Source organism: Neoarius graeffei, chromosome 7, assembly GCF_027579695.1.
Source record: "Neoarius graeffei isolate fNeoGra1 chromosome 7, fNeoGra1.pri, whole genome shotgun sequence".
NCBI classification, from domain to species: domain Eukaryota; kingdom Metazoa; phylum Chordata; class Actinopteri; order Siluriformes; family Ariidae; genus Neoarius; species Neoarius graeffei.
The window spans coordinates 65,784,374-65,807,521 of NC_083575.1; the positions used below are offsets into that span (position 1 = coordinate 65,784,374).

The 23,148-nt window shown below is 40.3% G+C and overlaps 2 protein-coding genes across 5 annotated transcripts in view; one reads left to right on the plus strand and one right to left on the minus strand.

Moving 5' to 3' along the window:
• Positions 1 to 21,764, plus strand: dennd10 (DENN domain containing 10). 3 transcript variants are annotated; one of them, XM_060926249.1, is made up of 10 exons: positions 1 to 473; positions 4,352 to 4,548; positions 9,955 to 10,034; positions 10,149 to 10,297; positions 10,529 to 10,640; positions 11,414 to 11,514; positions 13,900 to 14,007; positions 14,152 to 14,246; positions 14,666 to 14,712; positions 21,493 to 21,764. In XM_060926249.1, exons 1-9 carry the CDS (start codon positions 428 to 430, stop codon positions 14,678 to 14,680), a joined length of 903 nt encoding a protein of 300 aa, XP_060782232.1. In that variant the 5' UTR covers positions 1 to 427; the 3' UTR covers positions 14,681 to 14,712; positions 21,493 to 21,764. The 3 variants fall into 3 exon arrangements, 2 of the variants coding, with proteins under 2 accessions (XP_060782232.1, XP_060782231.1); XR_009655073.1 differs by having other exon boundaries at positions 13 to 473; positions 14,319 to 14,712; XM_060926248.1 differs by lacking the exon at positions 21,493 to 21,764 and having other exon boundaries at positions 13 to 473; positions 14,319 to 14,849.
• Positions 17,233 to 23,148, minus strand: part of sfxn4 (sideroflexin 4) — a 12,050-nt gene continuing 6,134 nt past the window's right edge. For both annotated transcript variants that reach the window (XM_060926251.1, XM_060926250.1), the window contains 8 exons: positions 22,161 to 22,214; positions 22,004 to 22,066; positions 21,756 to 21,824; positions 21,538 to 21,628; positions 19,416 to 19,531; positions 18,995 to 19,080; positions 18,242 to 18,359; positions 17,233 to 17,644 (listed from right to left, as the gene is read on the minus strand). In XM_060926251.1, coding sequence (XP_060782234.1) covers positions 17,567 to 17,644; positions 18,242 to 18,359; positions 18,995 to 19,080; positions 19,416 to 19,531; positions 21,538 to 21,628; positions 21,756 to 21,824; positions 22,004 to 22,066; positions 22,161 to 22,214 — 675 coding nt within the window. In that variant the 3' untranslated portion in view covers positions 17,233 to 17,566. The remainder of the gene's footprint in view (positions 17,645 to 18,241; positions 18,360 to 18,994; positions 19,081 to 19,415; positions 19,532 to 21,537; positions 21,629 to 21,755; positions 21,825 to 22,003; positions 22,067 to 22,160; positions 22,215 to 23,148) is intronic.

The window sequence follows — 23,148 nt, forward strand, 5'->3', positions numbered from 1 at the left end:
TGTGATAGAATTGCTTTTCTGGAATATATAGTGGACTACATATCAACTAAGGATGCATTTGAGATTCTAGTTCTGATTTCAGTACAATTTGCATTATGTTGGTACCATTAGTGGGTGTTTATGGTGAAAAAACAGTAATTTTTGTGATTATTTAGTGAATTTGCAAGTAGTACAGCACTACACTGTGTATTATCTCAAACCCGGTTGTCGAGTTAATGAACTAATTAGCAGTGTTATAACGGTAGAGACGGTCAGGTTATTTTGCTCTGGGCGCGAACTGAGGAAGTGTAGCTCAACATGGGGCCGTGTCTTTAATAAGGCCTGACTAACTCATTTATTAATTACTTGGTAATTAATGAGTGCACTGTCAGGACAGCAGTGTTGTTGATTAACTTCAGTGGACTGAGTTTTCTCCTCGGTGAGGGACATGGCAGTGTCTGAGACTCAGCTCATGCTGAGCATCGGATTGATCGGTGAGAGCATTTTGTTTATTACCCTGCTAAAGATCTGAAGAACTCTAGTACTCAAGTTCTATAGGCACATTCTTCTATAGAGCAGATCCATATACAGTAGTGCCTGAAAGTTTGTGAACCCTTTAGAATTTTCTATATTTCTGCATAAATATGACCTAAAACCTCATCAGATTTTCACACAAGTCCTAAAGTAGATAAAGAGAACCCAGTTAAACAAATGAGACAAAAATATTATACTTGGTCATTTATTTATTGAGGAAAATGATCCAATATTACATATCTGAGTGGCAAAAGTATGTGAACCTTTGCTTTCAGTATCTGGTGTGACCCCCTTGTGCAGCAATAACTGTAACTAAACATTTCCGGTAACTGTTGATCAGTCCTGCACACCGGCTTGGAGGAATTTTAGCCCATTCCTCCGTACAGAACAGCTTCAACTCTGGGATGTTGGTGGGTTTCCTCACATGAACTGCTCGCTTCAGGTCCTTCCACAACATTTCCATTGGATTAAGGTCAGGACTTTGACTTGGCCATTCCAAAACATTAACTTTATTCTTCTTTAACCATTCTTTGGTAGAACGACTTGTGTGCTTCGGGTCGTTGTCTTGCTGCATGACCCACCTTCTCTTGAGATTCACTTCATGGACAGATGTCCTGACATTTTCCTTTAGAATTCGCTGGTATAATTCAGAACTCATTGTTCCATCAATGATGGCAAGTCGTCCTGGCCCAGATGCAGCAAAACAGGCCCAAACCATGATACTACCACCACCATGTTTCACAGACGGGATAAGGTTCTTATGCTGGAATGCAGCGTTTTCCTTTCTCCAAACATATCACTTCTCATTTAAACCAAAAAGTTCTATTTTGGTTTCATCTGTCCACAAAACATTTTTCCAATAGCCTTCTGGCTTGTCCACGTGACCTTTAGCAAACTGCAGATGAGCAGCAATGTTCTTTTGGGAGAGCAGTGGCTTTCTACTTGCAACCCTGCCATGTACACCATTGTTGTTCAGTGTTCTGCTGATGGTGGACTCATGAACATTAACCAATGTGAGAGAGGCCTTCAGTTGCTTAGAAGTTACCCTGGGGTCCTTTGTGACCTCGCCGACTATTACACGCCTTGCTCTTGGAGTGATCTTTGTTGGTCGGCCACTCCTGGGGAGGGTAACAATGGTCTTGAATTTCCTCCATTTGTACACAGTCTGTCTGACTGTGGATTGGTGGAGTCCAAACTCTTTAGAGATGGTTTTGTAACCTTTTCCAGCCTGATGAGCATCAACATCACTTTTTCTGAGGTCCTCATAAATCTCCTTTGTTCGTGCCATGATACACTTCCACAAACATGTTGTGAAGATCAGACTTTGATAGATCCCTGTTCTTTAAATAAAACAGAGTGCCCACTCACACCTGATTGTCATCCCATTGATTGAAAACACCTGACTCTAATTTCACCTTCAAATCAACTGCTAATCCTAGAGGTTCACATACTTTTGCCACTCACAGATATGTAATATTGGATCATTTTCCTCAATAAATAAATGACCAAGTATAATATTTTTGTCTCATTTGTTTAACTGGGTTCTCTTTATCTACTTTTAGGACTTGTGTGAAAATCTGAAGATGTTTTAGGTCATATTTATGCAGAAATATAGAAAATTCTAAAGGGTTCACAAACTTTCAAGCACCACTTTACCCAGCAATTCCGCAGCTACTATTGCTACAGGTTCTTTTGGCATTCTTCCATGCAAGCTGCACTGTTGATCAATCCCTAAAATTTGTCACCTCAGTATACACATACTAGTAAATACTTGCAGTATATTTTGGAGTGAAAATTATTAAAATATTTTAAGCTCAGTCATTGCGCATCCTGTCAATGGATTTATACTCATCAAGATAGATGTAGTTATTTATTTCCCCTAAAACGCAGTTACTGCAGGTGGTGTGAAGTTTCAACCAGTACCAAATGTATAAATTTAATAAACCTACATCTGTAACTCCTTTTAGTTGTGTTTTTGTTGTTTTGCTTATTTTGACTTGTCATTTCATGATTTGTGCATCTCTTACATGTAAGCTCCTGTTTGTTAATAAACCATAATTCCTACTTCCGCCTCCAAATAATTCTGGTGATCAGGTGAGTTAAGTTGAAACCAGTTGGCTGAGGCACTGAAATTTCATGACATGGTCATGATATTTTAGCCATACTTGCAACCTAAAGTTCAAAAAGACAAATCATATTGCATGCCAGCAAGGCCATTATTAAAAAATGTTATGTTTCCGGTCCACCGGCCGGTTGAGTGCCGTTTGTGCGGTTGAAAATTTTTTTTTTTTTAACGCCGGTTTTTCGACATTTTTTTCGGGTTCATAAATCTAAAATCGAACTTGACATTTACGCATTCCCAGGGCTTTCCACTAAGGCTCATACTAGCCAGCCATGACAAATAAGTAGCCAGCCGGGGGGGGGGGAGTAAACACAAAATAAACTCCTGTGCACGCAGTTCCCAGGATTAAATGTATTTTCCACAGACCATTTATTTATTCACTTTACTCAAATACAAAGTAAAATGGCAGTAAATCTTCTTTCTTTTCTTGCGTATTGCATCATGAGGCGTTCCTGGCTTGTAAATCTCTTATTTTCGGTGCGTGACACATTCACGCAGCTGAGCATGCTATGAATTAACAACGACAGCGGTCTGCAGTGGCGGCTACACAATTAAACGCTCAGCGAACATTTCTCCATTTGTGTATGAAAATACACTCCAACCACTCAGTTTGGTTTCATTTACAACCAACAGTGTCTTTTGATGCCAGCACGTAATTGAACGAGAGAAGACTGGTTTACCGGAGACAAAATAAGCGTTATCTCTGCTTCTGTTCCCTCCGACACACTACTGCCTCCGCCGAGTGCGCACGCACTCTGAACTGAATCAGCTCTGCGCATGCGCCGTGCGGCACAAAAAAATGGCAGCCACCATGAAGGAAGGAGATCCGGAGTTTTCAAACATTTGCTTAAGTATGAAATCGCAAAATGGTATTCTAGCGAACAACAAAATAGTAAAGATTCAGAAAAACAAATCATTCAGTGATCATTTTAATAGTGTAATTTCATCCGAACTAGGCCTAACGGTCAATTTAGAACTACATAAAGTCCGTGTGTCGGACATTTTAAGTACCTTTGTAAAAGCTTTGCAAATGTTCCAGTCAGCATTTAAAATGCTAACTTAAAGTTTTTGTACAAGTTTCAGTTGATTAAACTGTCATTTTATTAAATGTGTCTGCTTTTGTAATAAAAAAGTACTGAAAGAAAAAGCAAACACAGCATTGCGATTTCTTATCCATCCATAAAAAAAAAAATCCCTCCCTCCCGACTGAATTTTTTTGCTCACCCGGTGGACAGGAAACGGATTTTTTTTTTTAAGGATGGCCCAAGTTGTATATGGTCTGGGGTCCTCTGGGTTCTCTCCAGTTCCTTTAGTATGGTTTACCCAACAGTGGTGCCACCACCGTCATATAAAGGAAATATTCTTGAGTAGACACAAAAATAGCAAGCCAATAAATAATGTTCAAATATAGATTTTCTATAGAATTTGAGTTTTTTAATAGAAAATTTCTGTCCTAAAGAACACACTTAGCAAGTTCTATAGAATGCTGAGAAAAGCCTATAGAAACTTTTTGTTCTATCGGACACAATTCACTGTCTCCTATAGAACCATGCTGAAATCCTATAGAACACTGGCATTCTATAGAAAGTCCTATAGAGTTCCATTGAGTCCTATAGAACTTTTTTTTTTTTGCAGGGTAAAGCAAACTCATCCTCGGTTCTGTCTTGTTTTATTGTTCTGTTAGTGACCTCTAATGATCTGCCTCGTTCTTCTCAGAGAAGGACGTGAACGCAGACACGCTGTGGGTCTGGTGCTTCCCAGCAGTCAGCGCTGAGCTGCGTGAGGTCTTGATGCGGAAGTGCTGTTTGTCCCGCGACTCTCTGGAGCTGCACACTTTCGTGTTTGGACAGTACCGCCGGAGCTGGTACTACCTCACCACCACCGAGGTCCAGGAGCCCACCGCCCTCAGCAAGGTATACAGCTCAGTTTAGGGCATTCTGCCAGGAGTACACGAAAATATCGCAATAAATAAGATCGTATATCTGTTGCAAATAGCCGCAGTAGTGATGAATCGGTTCCCTGAGTATGACTCTTTGGTTGAATCGATTCGAAGGAGTCAAAAGTACTGGCAGTTTTTTTCCTTTTTAATTAATTCTGTTTTCTGTGTAAGCCCGTTTCCACCACCATAATAATGAGATCCTACCTAATGCCTTCATAATAATGACAGGCAACATAATGATATGGGCAGCCCTGGTCTGAAGGTTAGAGAAGCAGCCTTGGGCCCAAAGGGTTGCTGGGTCGATTCCCGGGACCAGCAGGAAAAACACGAGGGGAGTTGAGTGAATGAACAGCACTTTCCCCTCCCTCTGTATCATGGTTGAAGTCCACTTAAAGCCCGGTGCACATGAGGGATTTTCCGTCGCTTGGTCGTGCAATTTTTTGACGCAGGCGAAAAATTGCTTCATGTGTGGATATTTGCGACGGTGAATTTATTTATTTTTGCTTGCGACAGATTGCAGTATCAAACATGCTTGATATTCTACGACAAAAAATCGCGAGTCGCTGACTTGTTGCAGAGATATTGCTGCGTGTCTTTGTGATAACGAAGCGATCACCTCCAAAGGCTAAGCCAGTTCCCGCCTGCGAAGTAGTCATGTGATTTCCACATGACTTGCATCCCCCTCCCCAAATCACCCACTGGTCGCAGATAACGCGGACACGCAGCTACCCGAGAGGGGAAACTTGCGTCCAAAAATCGCAATACACTTGTGACGAGAAGTCGCCTGTGTGCGCCAGGCTTTAAAGTAAGGCATCTAACCCCCAACTGCTCCCCGGGTGCTGTAGCATAGCTGCCCACTGCTCTGGGTATGTGTGTGTGCTCGTTGCTCACTTGTGTGTGTTTTACTGCTTCAGATGGATTAAATGCAGAGGAGGAATTTTGCTGTGCTTGAGTGTGACAAATAAAGGCTCCTTCTTCTTACTATCTCATAATAATGAGATTGTATTTCATGACTTGGTATCTCCTCATAATTGTGACTTAATATCATTATTGAGAAAATGTTGTCATTATTATGAAATAGTAAGTTATCATTTTGACAGATATTCAAGTTTTTTTTTTTTTTGTATAGCGCTTTTAACAACAGACATTGTCGCAAAGCAGCTTTAAAGAAAATGAAAGACTTTTAAACATATGAGCTAATTTTATTCCTAATACATTTATTTATCCCTGATGAGCAAGCCTGTGGTGACAGTGGTAAGGAAAAACTCCCTGAGATGATATGAGGAAGAACCCTTGAGAGGAACCAAACTCAAAGGGAACCCATCCTCATCTGGGCGATCGCCAATAGCGTGATTCTAAATAACTGTGTCCTATACAGTCACAAAGTACAACTGTGTAACCAGGAAATTCGTTGAAGTTTTAGCATTTTGTTGAAGTTATCAACTGTTTATTGATAGAGACTTGAGTGCAAGACTGTTCATGACAACTGCAGTCATTAAGTTATGTCAATTGTAGTCCTCAGCCATCGTAGCAAAACTGTAAGTGTCCAGAGCCATGCTCTAAGTGTCTTTCGACTGTCCGTATGGGGTCATCCTCCACAGGAGCAATGTGATGAGACTCCAGCCAGGTGTAGGGCATCAGGATGGATCAGGCAGGTTCGATCATATGTTCATACTCTAACTTTTTTCCTCCTCCCCAAGTGCTGGAAACGGGCTTCTGTAGTTTTGATCTCTCTCTCTGTGTGTGTGTGTGTGCGCGTGTGTGTGTCTTTTTTACAACCCCGATTCCAAAAAAGTTGGGATAAAGTACAAATTGTAAATAAAAACGGAATGCAATAATTTACAAATCTCAAACTGATATTGTATTCACAATTGAACATAGACAACATATCAAATGTCGAAAGTGAGACATTTTGAAATTTCATGCCAAATATTGGCTCATTTGAAATTTCATGACCGCAACACATCTCAAAAAAGTTGGGACAGGGGCAATAAGAGGCTGGAAAAGTTAAAGGTACAAAAAAGGAACAGCTGGAGGACCAAATTGCAACTCATTAGGTCAATTGGCAATAGGTCATTAACATGACTGGGTATAAAAAGAGCATCTTGGAGTGGCAGCGGCTCTCAGAAGTAAAGATGGGAAGAGGATCACCAATCCCCCTAATTCTGCGCCGACAAACAGTGGAGCAATATCAGAAAGGAGTTCGACAGTGTAAAATTGCAAAGAGTTTGGACATATCATCATCTACAGTGCATAATATCATCAAAAGATTCTGAGAATCTGGAAGAATCTCTGTGGGTAAGGGTCAAGGCCGGAAAACCATACTGGGTGCCCGTGATCTTCGGGCCCTTAGACGGCACTGCATCACATACAGGCATGCTTCTGTATTGGAAATCACAAAATGGGCTCAGGAACATTTCCAGAGAACATTATCTGTGAACACAATTCACCGTGCCATCCGCCGTTGCCAGCTAAAACTCTATAGTTCAAAGAAGAAGCCGTATCTAAACATGATCCAGAAGCGCAGACGTCTTCTCTGGGCCAAGGCTCATTTAAAATGGACTGTGGCAAAGTGGAAAACTGTTCTGTGGTCAGACGAATCAAAATGTGAAGTTCTTTATGGAAATCAGGGACGCCGTGTCATTCGGACTAAAGAGGAGAAGGACGACCCAAGTTGTTATCAGCGCTCAGTTCAGAAGCCTGCATCTCTGATGGTATGGGGTTGCATTAGTGCGTGTGGCATGGGCAGCTTACACATCTGGAAAGACACCATCAATGCTGAAAGGTATATCCAGGTTCTAGAGCAACATATGCTCCCATCCAGACGACGTCTCTTTCAGGGAAGACCTTGCATTTTCCAACATGGCAATGCCAAACCACATACTGTATCAATTACAGCATCATGGCTGCGTAGAAGAAGGGTCCGGGTACTGAACTGGCCAGGCTGCAGTCCAGATCTTTCACCCATAGAAAACATTTGGTGCATCATAAAACGGAAGATACGACAAAAAAGACCTAAGACAGTTGAGCAACTAGAATCCTACATTAGACAAGAATGGGTTAACATTCCTATCCCTAAACTTGAGCAACTTGTCTCCTCAGTCCCCAGACGTTTACAGACTGTTGTAAAGAGAAAAGGGGATGTCTCACACATGACCTTGTCCCAACTTTTTTGAGATGTGTTGTTGTCATGAAATTTAAAATCACCTAATTTTTCTCTTTAAATGATACATTTTCTCAGTTTAAACATTTGATATGTCATCTATGTTCTATTCTGAATAAAATATGGACTTTTGAAACTTCCACATCATTGCATTCTGTTTTTATTTACAATTTGCACTTTGTCCCAACTTTTTTGGAATCAGGGTTGTATTTATTTTTTTTAAAATGCAGTGTGCTTATGAAAGTTGCTTATGTTTGTAGCAACTAAAATATATATATATATATATATATATATATATATATATATATATAGGCCATGTTCATGCTAAGCTGCATTCAGGAGGACCTTTTTGATTTCTCTGAAACTCTCTACCTCTACCATTAATATTAATGAAATGGCAGTTGATAAACCATCCAAGATTATTTGCCACTACATGGGAGTCTCACATCTCACCACAAAACCTAAAAATAAAATGACGTTTAAAGAGAGAATTCCATCCACTTTTTTTTTTTAGTCCAGTGTCTTTTTTTTGTGTATTTTAGTCTGTATTCTAAAGGTGTTATTGTACTTCAAGATTCTGGTCTGTGTTGACATGATTGTGTCATATAATTGCTGCAGATTTGTCAGTAACGCATTCATGCTGTAAATCTTGGATTGAGTTTTGGTGACTGGGGAGGCCACTGAAATGTACTTATGTACATGGAACCAGTTTACTTTGTAAACTATATGTGCTTTGTGTGGCATATTATCATGTTGAAAGTAGCCAATGGTAGGCTCTGGGATTCGAATGATACCTGATGAGAGCAGGTGGCATTTTTCTTTTTCTTCAGTCTTCAGCTGTCCGGTTTCAGTGAGCCTGTACCCACTCACTGGAGCCTCAGATTTTAGTTCCTGGCGGACAGATGTGGAACCTGATGTGGTCTTCTGCTGTTGAAGCCCATTCACCTCAAGGAACTGTGTTTTGCATTCAGAGATGCTTTTCTGTTCATCATGGTTTTAAAGAGCAGTTGAGTTACTGTAGCTTTTATGTCAACACTAACCAGTCTGGCCTGAGTTTCCCAAAAGCATCGCAGCACAAAGAACACTCCCTCTCTCCTAGTTAAGATGCTCTTAGGTTTAAGAGGCTTTTGGGAAACCCACCCCTGGCCATTCCCCTCTGACGTTCCTCATCGAGGGGTTTCTGACCATAGAACTGCCATTCGCTGAATGTTCTTTGTTTTTCACATCATTATTTGTGAACTCTAGAGACGTGTGTGTGTGTGTGTGTGTGTGTGTGTGTAAAAATTCCAGATGATCAGCAGTTTAGAAAGGATGAATTTTCCAGATAGTTTTGTCACCTAGCTAGATTAGCTTTGTAGTGATTTTCTAGGTGGTATTATACCCAACATCTGTAAAGTTTTTCGTTTTGTTTTTTCTGTGTGTGGTGTGAAAAACTGTTGAACCTTGAGATATCGATTTCCGTTAGATGAGAGTTTGAAGTGAATAGGTTTCTAATTTTTATTTTTTTTTTTAAATTGCAGGGAAACACAAAATTCTTATTAGTGATAATCAGATATGCTACAGATGTGGTAGATGGAGATTAGGGTGAAAAATGCTGGATCGTACCTTTGTGAATATTAGAACAAAGTAATTTTCCTTTTTAATTTATATCGTGCCAGTCAAAAGTTTGGACACCTAATTCAATTTTTTATTTTTAAAAATGTTTTATTAATTGACACTCCATGTATTTTATAAGTAATAATGGACCATCGTTTCTCTTTACTTAGTTGAGCGGTTCTCGACATACTAATATAGATGACTACAGTTATGGAATAAGGCTATTTACGGTATCTTGATTATTTACTAATTACTGTTTGATCTCAAATGCATTAAGAAGGCAAGAAATTGCACTAATTAACTTTTGACGAGGCACACAAAAGCATTCCAGGTGACTACCTTATGAAGCTGGTTTAGATAATGTCAGTAGTGTGCAAAGCGTCAAGGCAAACACTGGATATGTTGAAGAATCTAAAATATGAAATTGTTTTTTAACACTTTTTTTTTTTGTTTATCACATAATTCCATATAAGTGCCGTATGTTATTTCATAGTGTTGACGTCTTCAGTATTGTTCTACAATGTAGAAAATAGTCAAAATACAGAAAAACCTATGGATGAGTAGGTACTGTACGTCCAAATTTGACGGAGATTATTTTTTTTTCCTTTTCTTTTGCTGTAGGTTACACATTTCTCTATAGTTATTACAGCAAAGGATTTCAACCCTGAAAAGTATGCTGCATTAAGCAGAGTTCTGTGTAGGTAAGGTGTATAATAATGTTATTTTTAAAAATTGAAATATTTACGCAAGATTAGCAAAGAGTCATTTACCTGCCATACTGTTTTATCATATACGTTTGTCAAAACACTTATCAGGATGTACATGAAGCATGGCAGTCCAGTGAAGATGATGGAGGGCTACATTGCTGTCCTAACAAAGGGCATCTGTCAAAGCGATGAGAACGGCTCCTTCCTCATCAAGGACTACGATGTTAGGAAAGCCTATTTGGCTGGATCCATCAAAGGTAACATATGAGCACGTCTCACTCAGATAGTAAATCCAATATTTGTTGAGTCCACTACGTATATAATATTATTATTAGCTGCATTTTTTTTTTAAATTATTATTTGTAAGACCTTTTTAATGTAGAATGTTTGTCACTCCACAATAATTCACTTGGAAAACATCAGATAAGGTTGGATTAATGTTGGACTTCAAGTCAGAGAAGTGACTTGTATTTGTGTGTTTAATCCAGACGTGGTGTCTCAGTTTGGAATGGAGACCATCATCCTGTACACAGCACTGATGCTGAAGAAAAGGATTGTGATCTACCATCCTCGTGTCGAGGCTCTGCTAGAGTTCACAAGGTGCTCATTATGATGAGTGCTACTTTTAAGATTCACAGGTTATATTCATGGGGAAGCCATGACCTAACGGTTAGAGAAGCAGATTTGGGACCAAAAGGTCACCGGTTCGATTCCCTGGACCAGCAGGAATGGCTGAAGTGCCCTTGAGCAAGGCACCTAACCCCAAACTGCTCAGGGTATGTTGTACATCGCTCTGGATAAGAACGTCTGCTAAATGCCATTAATATCATACATATATATATATATATATATATATATATATATATATATATATATATATATATATGTGTGTTTCACTTGCTTTGAAAGCACATCATCCTCTACAAGCAGTGAATTGGATCCATTCATAATGTTTTTGTAAGAGAAATATTCTTAACCTTTACGAGAGAGTCAAGATTCTTGCTCTGATTTGCAGAATTCAGACGGCTTCAGAGTACCTGCTGGAGATTAATAGCACTGTTTCTCTCCTCTGTGGGCAAAAAATATTGCAAGTGATGGATTTGCCGTTGATTTGCACTGAATATGGCAAAAATGACTTTTATTCCATGTTTTTAAATGCTCACAAGCCTTTACACATGGGGATCTCTGTTGGGAATATAGATTATTTGTAGTCAAATCTATGAATATCAGGTGTTTTTAATAAACTGCACATGGAAAATACAGGATCCTATTCTGCAAAATATTTTTGTAGTGAAAGAGGGGGGAAAAATGGACCAATAGTGGGAATTCTACCCTTCCTGTCCAACAAATCATATTTTTGCTTTTAACACTAGAGCACTTCCAGCCCTGACATGGCACAGGAAAGACTGGTCCATTCTCCACCCTTATGTCCATCTGGAGGACAGGGAGTTGGACAACCTCAGATCATGCACAGGTAAAGATGAGGAAATGTTGCATCACAGGAAAGTGTTTGCCCTATGGTTAGGAGTTGAAGTTCAAATCCCGATGATACCACAGCCTCAGGTAGCTGTTGTGTGCTGGGGGATACATGTATGAGCAGTGTCAGAACGTGACGTGTCCAGGATAGAATAGGTGATGCTGTATTGTTTTCTATATTCTATGCTCTGACGAATATAGTTGTATCTCAGCCAGTGTGGTTATTTACTCCTCTGGTCATGATCAGCTTAAATACCTACAGTAGTCCTTGAAAGTTTGTGAACCCTTTAGAATTTTCTATATTTCTGCATAAGTATGACCTAAAACAACATCAGATGTCCACACAAGTCGTAAAAATAGATAAAGAGAACCCAGTTAAGCAAATGAGACAAAAATATTATACTTGGTCATTTATTTATCGAGGAAAATGATCCAATATTACATATCTGTGAGTGGTAAAAGTATGTGAACCTTTGCTTTCAGTATCTGGTGTGACCCCCTTGTGCAGCAATAACTGCAACTAAACGTTTCCAGTAACTGTTGATCAGTCCTGCACACCAGCTTGGAGGAATTTTAGCCCATTCCTCCGTACAGAACAGCTTCAACTCTGGGATGTTGGTGGGTTTCCTCACATGAAGTGCTCGCTTCAGGTCCTTCCACAACATTTCCATTGGATTAAGGTCAGGACTTTGACTTGGCCATTCCAAAACATTAACTTTATTCTTCTTTAACCATTCTTTGGTAGAACGACTTGTGTGCTTAGGGTCGTTGTCTTGCTGCATGACCCACCTTCTCTTGAGATTCAGTTCATGGACAGATGTCCTGACATTTTCCTTTAGAATTCGCTGGTATAATTCAGAATTCATTGTTCCATCAATGATGGCAAGCCGTCCTGGCCCAGATGCAGCAAAACGGGCCCAAACCATGATGATACCACCACCATGTTTCACAGATGGGATAAGGTTCTTATGCTGGAATGGAGTGTTTTCCCTTCTCCAAATATAACGCTTCTCATTTAAAGCAAAAAGTTCTATTTTGGTCTCATCCATCCACAAAACATTTTTCCAATAGCCTTCTGGCTTGTCCACGTGACCTTTAGCAATCTGCAGACGAGTAGCAGTGCTCTTTTTTGGAGAGCAGTGGCTTTCTCCTTGCAACCCTGCCATGCACACCATTGTCGTTCAGTGTTCTCCTGATGGTGGATTCATGAACGTTTAACATTAGCCAATGTGAGAGAGGCCTTCAGTTGCTTAGAAGTTACCCTGGGGTCCTTTGTGACCTCGCTGACTATTACACACCTTACTCTTGGAGTGATCTTTGTTGGTCGACCACTCCTGGGGAGGGTAACAAGTGGTCTTGAATTTCCTCCATTTGTACGACTGTGGATTGGTGGAGTCCAAACTCTTTAGAGATGGTTTTGTAACGTTTTCCAGCCTGATGAGCATCAACAATGCTTTTTCTGAGGTCCTCATAAATCTCCTTTGTTCGTGTCATGATACGCTTCCACAAACATGTGTTGTGAAGATCAGACTTTGATAGATCCCTGTTCTTTAAATAAAACAGAGTGCCCACTCACACCTGATTGTCATCCCATGGATTGAAAACACCTGACTCTAATTTCACCTTCAAATCAACTGCTAATCCTAGAGGTTCACATACTTTTGCCACTCACAGATATGTAATATTGGATCATTTTCCTCAATAAATAAATGACCAAGTATAATATTTTTGTCTCATTTGTTTAACTGGGTTCTCTATCTACTTTTAGGACTTGTGTGAAAATCTGAAGATGTTTTAGGTCATATTTATGCAGAAATATAGAAAATTCTAAAGGGTTCACAAACTTTCAAGCACCACTGTAGTTCTACTGAAAATGCAGTGGTAGACTAAAAGAAAATGGTTTTTCTTTTTTTTTTTTAATACTATGTGCAGGACTAAAGTGTTCTCCGAGTGTAATTCTTGAGCTAAGGATATTGCAAGGATGTGCGCTGCTGACTTGAAATTGCCTTTAGGGTTTATATTACATTTCGCTACACTCAATGTACAGCATGATTTTATTCATATTCTTTATTCTATACCATGTTGTCTATGTTGATGTTCCTGTTTTCTGCTCATATTGTTGATTTAACCCAAAAGCTGAGACCCAGACTGGACCTTGGTTACAGAGATGATTTATGCGTACCCATCATTGTGTAATCCACAATATTACATTATACACTGTAACAAGGGTGATGATGTATATAATGGGCTTATTCATCTTTAACAGTGGGTACTGCAGCCTGACTTGTTATCCAACGAAGGGGATTTTTTACAGAACCTTCTGTCGCCAATTAAATTACTCTAAGAATCCAATAATCAATTTCCTCCCTTTATATGTGCTCAGGATATGTGGCAGGCTTTGTAGATCCTGAGGTTATCAACAGATCAGATCTCTTCGATGTTTTCGTGAATCTTCCAGACAATGAGATCACCATAGGTCAACATGCAAAAGGTAAGCCTTGAAAAAATTAACCTGCAACTCTATATACACCGTTCTGTTTATTCTGATCTGGAGTAATGGGTGTACATTGATATCATACCAGTATATTTTGTTAAGAAATTCTGTGTTTTAGATTGAATGATTTGCTTTCTGCAGAGGCCATGGTTATGGGAAAACTGCATAAAGAGATCGGCCACTTGATCGTCCAGTCTGCAGAGGACACTGATCGCACAGATGCTCAAGTTATCAAGGTATGAAAACGACACCGGGGGAAGAATGGTAGCTGTTGTTCAACATTAAGTCTTTTGCCTTTTTTTAATTAGGATATCTCAGTAAAGACCAAGGAGATCCTTAGTAACTTGGTGTCCCTTGCTGAGGAAGGGGATGACGCAAAGCTGACGCTGGACACACTGAAACGACGTCACCTTCCTCCAGCAACCGAGAACTTCCTCTTCCACTTAGCTGCTGCTGAGCAGCTCCTGAAGATCTAAATAATCCAAGTCCCCCATGATCCTATGAGACCAAGGAGAGCCTAACGAAGGAAATCACTGTGATCACTTATAAATGTATCTAAATGCAAAGATAAATTTACAAAGATTTATAGAGATTTTATGATGTGCTAGACGCATTCAGTGACCAAGACTATTGTGTATGCTACTCTGTTTTCCAGGCAAGTTCTTCTTAGGAAGCACTTAAAATTACTTGACAAATATACAGGTATGGATGGATAATGTACTTTTACATTTGTACAGTATCACCAATGCAGTCTAACTGGAGAGTATTTTATGGTAGCACTTCATGAAATGCAGTGGATATAATAAAAAAAAAAAAAGGGTACACACCCCGTTAAAGTCATATATATATATATATATATATATATATATATATATATATATATATATATATATATATATATATATATATAATTTTTTTTCCCCCCCATCAGAAAAACCTAAGACCACGAGACATAATTTCAAAACTTTTCGCACCTTTAATGTGACTTATAACCTGTACAATTGAATTGAAAAACAAATCTGTTGGAGGAGAGGACAAAAAATAAGTACAATAAGCTGGTTGTGTAAGTGTGCACACCCTTAAACTAATACTTTGTTGAAGCACCTTTTGATTTAATTACAGCATTCAGTCTTTTTGGGTTCACACCTGCCATCAATTAAAATGACTCTCATTAACCCCAAATAAAGTTCAGACATTTACTCCGTTGCATCCTCCAGCAAAAGCCAGCGTTCACAGAGAGCTTACAAAGCATCAAAGGGATCTCATTGTTGAAAGGTATCAGTCAGGAGAAGGGGACAAAAACATTTCCACGCCATTAGATATACCATGGAGAACAGTGAAGATGGTCATCAAGAAGTGGAGAAAATATGGGACAACCGTGACATTAAAGAGAACCTGACATCCCTCCAAAATTGATGAAAAGACAAGACGAAACTGGTCAGGGAGGCTGCCGAGAGGCCGACAGCAACACTGAAGGAGCTGCAGGAATTTCTGGCAAGTACTGGTTGTGTACTGCATGTGACAATCTCCCGTATTCTCCATATGTCTGGACTATGAGGTAGGGTAAAAGGAAAACATCCAGGCCCGGCTAAATTTTGCAAAAAAAAAAAATCAATTCTCCCAAAAGCATGTGGGAAGATGTGTTATGGTCTGATGAAACCAAGGTTGAACTTTTTGGCCACAATTCCAAAAGGTATATTTGGAGCAAACACCTAAAGAAAATCACCAAAAGAACACCATACCCACGGTGAAGCATGGTGGTGGCAGCATCATGTTTTGGGGTTGTTTTCTTCTTCAGCTGGAACAGGGGCTTTAGTCAAGGGAGGGAATTATGAACAATTTGAAATGCCAGTCAATTTTGGCCCAAAACCTTCAAGTGTCTGCTAGAAAGCTGAAGAGGAATTTCATCTTTCAGCACAACAATGACCTCCAAAATGTTTTGGAACGGCCCAGCCAGAGCCCAGACCTAAATCCCATTGAAAATCTGTGGGGTGACCTGAAGAGGGCTGTGCACAAGAGATGCCATCAAAATCTAACAGGTTTGGAGTGCTTTTGCAAGGAAGAGTGGGCAAATATTGCCAAGTCTAGATGTGGCAGGCTGATAGACTCCGACCCAAAAGACAATGCTGTAATTAAATCAAAAGGTGCTTCAACAAAGTATTAGTTTAAGGGTGTACACACTTATGCAACCAGCTTCTTGTACATTTCTTGTCCCCCCCCCCCCCCCTTTTTTTTTTTTCAATTTAATTGTACAGGTTATAGGTCATGTTAAAGGTGGGAAAAGTTTAGAAATTATTTATCGTGGTCTTTTTTTTTTTTACATCAGAAAAACCTATCATTTTAACAGGTTGTGTATACTTTTATATCCACTGTAGTTTTGAAAATTAAGACTTTTTTTTTTGCCAAAATAAATAACCATGAATAATATCAAAGGAGAGAACACTATTTTGCTGCCACTGAAATCTTATTTGGTGGCGATTCAGTTGCAGCAATAGCACTAGATTAAGAGTTTCGAAAGCATAAAGAGTTCACTTGTTCCCTGTGGTCCTGACTAGCTCAATCTTCTTCACATCACATCACATTATCTCTAGCCGCTTTATCCTTCTACAGGGTCGCAGGCAAGCTGGAGCCTATCCCAGCTGACTACGGGCGAAAGGCGGGGTACACCCTGGACAAGTCGCCAGGTCATCACAGGGCTGACACATAGACACAGACAACCATTCACACTCACATTCACACCTACGGTCAATTTAGAGTCACCAGTTAACCTAACCTGCATGTCTTTGGACTGTGGGGGAAACCGGAGCACCCGGAGGAAACCCACGCGGACACGGGGAGAACATGCAAACTCCACACAGAAAGGCCCTCGCCGGACCCGGGGTTCGAACCCAGGACCTTCTTGCTGTGAGGCGACAGCGCTAACCACTACACCACCGTGCCGCCCTCAATCTTCTTATTAAACACATTTTTTTTCCCCTTCCCCTGCATCAGTCAGTCATCATCTGCCTAAAAGGAGTGCTTGTGCCAAAAATGTTCCATGTGCACTTTTATATTCACATGTAATGTCTTCTTAAATGCTGTTGTCCTTTAACAATTATATATGCCTGATTTCTAATGACATAAAAATTAAAACCCAGTGTAAAATTCTCTAAATTATTTCAATGTTATTATTGATAATTTCACAATTGCAACAGTTAAAATGCACTTAAATTTAAGTATGAATCTGTTCCATTTACTAAATGGTATGGTTTTATTAAATGCAACCTGTATGATGTTGTTATCGTGAGTATGTCTGTAGGAGAGCAGTGTCCTTTACAGTTCATCTGCAGTGCTGAGAAAAGTGCACGCTTCGGTCCTTGAGCAGATAAAACTGGTATAAATGCAGTAATATACTCTGGGAGTGACGAGTGTACACATATTACTTAAAATAGTTCTTCTTTTGTCCTGCTGGAGAACTCCTCCACACCTTTCAGATAGGTTTCCATATAGAAGCTCGGAAGTTAATAACCTTTTGAGGAACAGGCTATATGATGAGTGTTGGGTTTTAAGGTGACGCTTAGAGTCCTCTGTGGTAAAACAGCTCCCCCTCATCTGTTAAGCTTTGCAGCTCCTTTTCTACATGTTCCTTTTTAATCTAAAAAAAGAAAACACACACACAAAGCAAGTGGCATTTGGCTTATTCCAAAACCAGTTATCACTATTGTAATTGTATTACATAGATGTGTGTATCAGGACTAGGGTCCTATGGGACCCAACAAAAAAACAAAAACAAACAGGAGCGAGAGGTCAGATATGAAGGTCATGGGACAAAGAATAACTGGTGTGAATGAGCATGGCTAATGACTGGGTGTTTGTGTTGAATGGTACGTTTTGTTCAGCTTCAGGATCTACTTTATTCTGATGACCCTTATCATGGTTTAAATGACTAACTTATTATTTTGGGGAAATATACAAGGGTTGTTTGAAAATATCTTGACCGATGCAAGCAGAGATAACTGCCAGAGTTGCTCAAACGTTCTGCAGGAGTTTATGATTTAAGCTGGAAGCAAGCTGGAGTGGGATTTAAAAATCAACTTAGCACAGCTCTCGTAAAATGCAGCCTTGGGTTTAAAAAGTTCCGTACGCAAAAAGTGTATAGATATCCATAGACTGACAACCCAAGTTATACGAGTAAATAATGACGAGTGCAGAATTGTGCACCAACTATCGTGACAGTTTGATTATGCATTACCTTGCCAAATTGTGGAAAGAGACTGAAGGATACAGGAATCATCAAGCCAAGGACAACGGCAGTGCTGATGTGTCTAACAGGAGCAAGCATCATTGGGTTTCTTTGGGCCAACTTTGCCCTGCAATCGAGAGGGGGGGAACCATTCATGCAGATTCTTCCAGGATAGAGAGCATGAATGAGCTCTGATTAAAATACACTATATGGGTAAAAGTTTGGGACATCTGACCATTGCACCTGTATGTGATTCTTCCCCAAACTGTTGCCACAAAATTGGAAGCACACAATTGCCTAGAATGTCTTTGAATTTTGTAGCATTACAATTTCCCATTAGTGAAAATAATAGGCCCAAACCTGTTCCAGCATGACGATGACCCTTATGTCCAAACCGAGATCCATGAAGACATGATTTGCTAAGGCTGGTGTAGAAGAACAAGTGTCCTGCATCAAACCCTGACCTCAACCCCACTGAACACCTTCGGGATGAACTGGAACGGCAACTACACGCCAAGCCTCTTTGTCCAAAATCAGTACTCAGCCTCTCCAATGCTCTTGTGGCTGAATGAGCACAAGTCCCCAGACTCATGCTCCAAAATCTAATGCAAGGCTTTTCCAGAAGAGTGGAGGTTATTACACAAAGGGAGACTGAATCTGGAATGGCACGTTCAAAAAGCGCATAGTGTGATGGTCAGGTGTCCACATACTTTTGGTCATATCGTATATCTGCTGAAATAAGACTAAGGAGTTGGTCATTACCTCTTGAGAAGGCGGACCAGTAGATTAGGAACAACTGCAGTGGTACCAAAAAGAGTTGCTCGAGATATGGCAGTCTCCTTTACAGCCTGAGACAGAAGAAATGGTTAAATAACGGTTGTGTGAAATACGGTAAGACTTCCAATCGGACACTTCAAATGTCTGGTATTTTGTATGCCTGATAGAGTAATGTATGGCATTTTAGCTCTTCATAACTACTGACAGTGTAATGTCATAATATTCAATACTGTGTTTGAGTATTGCAAATAAACTCACTGTTCAACACACTCCTCCTAATTCACCAACACTGCCAATATCAAGTCAAACACTCCAGAGCCTTTACCTTTTCTATCCAAATGTTACAACCATATATACTCAAGAAATTCAGTTGAATAAAACCTGTCACTCGCTACAATATTCCCACCTTGAATCCAGCTTCCTTTGAGACACCGACTGTATTCCCATTGGAGTCAAAGACTTTTATTCCATTCTCTGATTCCTCACTTCTCACTATGAAGACGCTGAAGGCAGCCAAACAAGCTGGAAAGTAAACATCCTTTTACCATAATTACTACGTGATTACTGTCAATATCAAATCAAACACTCCAGAGCCTTTACCATTTCAACAGTTTTCTAATGGCCATGGGAGAAAGGTTTGAGAAGCAGCTTTTGGACCAAAAGGTGCCTGGGTCAATTCCCTGGACCAGCAAGAATGGCTGAAGTGCCCTTGAGCAAGGCACCTCACCCCCAACTGCTCCCCAGGCTGCTCTGGGTATATTGCATGTCACCCTTATCCAGAGCGTCTGTAATGTAATTTCTACAGCGGCAAAATGATAAACGTGCATTCTATGGCCAGAATAATGGCTTAGAACTGAAACTGTGTTTTATAACACAACCCCAAAACCAAAAAAGTTGGGACGCTGTATAAAATGTACATAAAAACAGAATGCAATGATTTGTGAATCATGGAAACCTTATATTTCATTGAAAATAGAACAAAAACAACATATCCAATGTCCAAACTGAAAAATGTATACATCTCATCTCATTATCTGTAGCCGCTTTATCCTTCTACAGGGTCGCAGGCAAGCTGGAGCCTATCCCAGCTGACTACGGGCGAAAGGCAGGGTACACCCTGGACAAGTCGCCAGGTCATCACAGGGCTGACACATAGACACAGACAACCATTCACACTCACATTCACACCTACGGTCAATTTAGAGTCACCAGTTAACCTAACCTGCATGTCTTTGGACTGTGGGGGAAACCGGAGCACCCGGAGGAAACCCACGCGGACACGGGGAGAACATGCAAACTCCACACAGAAAGGCCCTCGCTGGCCCTGGGGCTCGAACCCAGGACCTTCTTGCTGTGAGGCGACAGCGCTAACCACTACACCACCGTGCCGCCCAAATGTATACATTTTTTTTGAAAAAATTTTTTTAATGTGCGCTTGTTTTGAATTTAGTGCCAGTGACACATTACAAAAAATGTTGAGACGGGGCAACAAAAGACTGGGAAAAGCTGTGTAATGTCAAAATTTAAAACAAAACAAAAAAAACCCCACAAGATCTTTCAGTTTCAACATTTGATATGTTGTCTTTGTACTATTTTCAATGCAATACAGGGTTTCTATGATTTGCGAATCATAGCATTCTGTTATTATTTACATTTAACATAGCATCCCAACATTTTTGGAAACGGGGTCGTAAGTATTTGATCCAGACCTCTTAACATTCATTAACAACCTTAATCCCAATTAATGCTTGTACTATGGTGTGCTGTTTACTTGCTGTTCATTTGAATAATGTGAAAGCTGCTGAAATAGAATAATAGCTACGTTATGGGTTTGGATGTAAATACATCTCACAGGCCACTTTATTAAGAACACTTGAACATTCATGCATACATCCAATCAGTCAGTGTCATGTTGCAGCAGTGCAATGCGAAAAATCATGCAGGTACATGTCAAGAGCTTCACACCAAACATCAGAATGAGAGGGAAAAATGATCTCAGTGATTTTGCCCATAGCCAGTGCGTGTATACTCAGTGAAAAGCAGTGATTAGTAGCTAGTTTGGAACAAAATGAGTTACAGAAGTGAAAGAGCAGTAGAAACTACTGTGACTAAGTGGTGTAGTGGTTAGCACGGTCACCTCATAGCAAGAAGGTTCCGGGTTCGAACCCAGCGGCTGGCGAGGGCCTTTCTGTGCGGAGTTTGCATATTCTCCCCATGTCTGCGTGGGTTTCCTCCGGGTGCTCCGGTTTCCCCCACAGTCCAAAGACATGCAGTTAGGTTAACATGGTGCGGCCTTGGACTGAGGTGCGCTTGAGCAAGGTATCTAACCCCTGACTGCTCCCCGGGCGCTCTAGTGTGGCTGCCCACTGCTCTGGGTGTGTGCGCATGTGTGTTCACTGCTTCGGATGGGTTAAATGTAGAGGATGAATTTCACTGTGCTTGAAGTGTGCATGTGACAAATAAAGGTTTCTTTCTTTTTCTAGTATAACACAGGAAATTGAGAAGAGACAGTCAACTGCCTTACCTACCTGACAGAGGAACAGGCAGCACTGACCTATAGAAGGCCTGAGCTGAACTACTGCTGACTGCCAGACGCTGGATTATAATTTGAGGAAGGGCCTAAAAATTAAAAAATACGATATGCATCAGAGGATATACTATATAGTCTGTGCATCTCAGGTTTCTGGGACTTTTAAACAGGTTATTTTGTAAAATGTCTACAATTATTGAATAAAGAACATCTCACCCCTGCAAACGTTGAATATGTTACTGTTCCAGTGATGAGAAAAGCCTGTTTCACCGAGGGCTTGTTCTCCTTAACAAAATCCAAAGGCGTGTTAAGTTCTGCTCTATATGTTCTATGGCCAAAGACATTATTCCAATTTATTCTCGAAAACCTGACAAAATTCCATTCAGGTATGTGAGGGATACAATTGGTGCATTATAGTGATGTGAAGTTGCAGTTCAATGCAGGGAGAAAACATTCTTGATTACCGGTGTGGCTGTTGCATTTCTGTTGGCCTGGTTGAAACCTGCACAGTAGCTCTGCAACATAAACTGCAGATAGGGGTTTGAACATGCTTTCAGTCCTGAAAAGAGGATGAATTTTCCAAATAATAACTATAGAACGCAAGTACTGCAACAGCATTACCTGCCAAAACAGGGCAGGTGTCACTCCTTTATGTGGCAAAAAACTTGCTATGACCTATAGGACAGGAGAGAAAGAATGAATTAAGATTTTTTAATAATATACTTCCAAAAAAAGTGAGATTGAACCCATCCATATTTGTTCCTCAACGTACATGTATGTAGCTTAAATTAGTTTTAAATGCACACTGCAATTGCTTTCTCTGATGAAATGCTATGGTAGGAAAGAGGTACAATTTGAGTGACACATGCAATCAGTTTAGTAGCCTTTTTCTAGGAGTGTAGAAGACGCAGAAGAAGCAGCATTTATTTTTCACATACATACAGATATATTCTATCCACATTCACCGGATATGAGCAATCGCACGCTCTGATTGGCTACTCTACTACTAGAGTATCAGCTCATACTGTATACTGTGAGTAGAGAAAAACAAAATGGCGGAGCGTGTTCCTGAACCAACCGAGGACGACATAAAAACTCTACTTGAAAACAACCCCCCCCCCAAAAAAAGCTACAAAATATGGAATAAAAGGATTTGATGGCAAGAACGTATCTTTATTTTTCAAGAATTATTATTATAGCATTTTTCACAAATTACTAGTGTCATTTTTAGAAGAAGAAACCTTTATTCGTCACATGCACACTTCAAGCACAGTGAAATTCATCCTCTGCATTTAACCCATCTGAAGCAGTGAACACACACGCACACACTCAGAGCAGTGGGCAGCCACACTACAGCGCCCGGGGAGCAGTCAGGGGTCAGGTACCTTGCTCAAGGGCACCTCAGCCCAAGGCCACCCCACGTCAACCTAACTGCATGTCTTTGGATTGTGGGGGAAACCGGAGCACTTGGAGGAAACCCACGCAGACACGGGGAGAACATGCAAACTCCACACAGAAAGGCCCTCGCCAGCTGCTGGGTTCAAACCCGGAACCTTCTTACTGTGAGGCGACCGTGCTAACCACTACACCACCGTGCTGCCCATTTCAC

What these genes read in the sequence shown, in the direction of transcription:
- dennd10 (XM_060926248.1), top strand. Translation starts at nt 428, where the DNA reads ATGGCAGTGTCTGAGACTCAGCTCATGCTGAGCATCGGATTGATCG. An exon ending in TTAAGCAGAGTTCTGTGTAG is followed by an intron (nt 10,035 to 10,148) that starts GTAAGGTGTATA and finishes AACACTTATCAG; the next exon opens with GATGTACATGAAGCATGGCA. An exon ending in TTTGGCTGGATCCATCAAAG is followed by an intron (nt 10,298 to 10,528) that starts GTAACATATGAG and finishes TGTTTAATCCAG; the next exon opens with ACGTGGTGTCTCAGTTTGGA.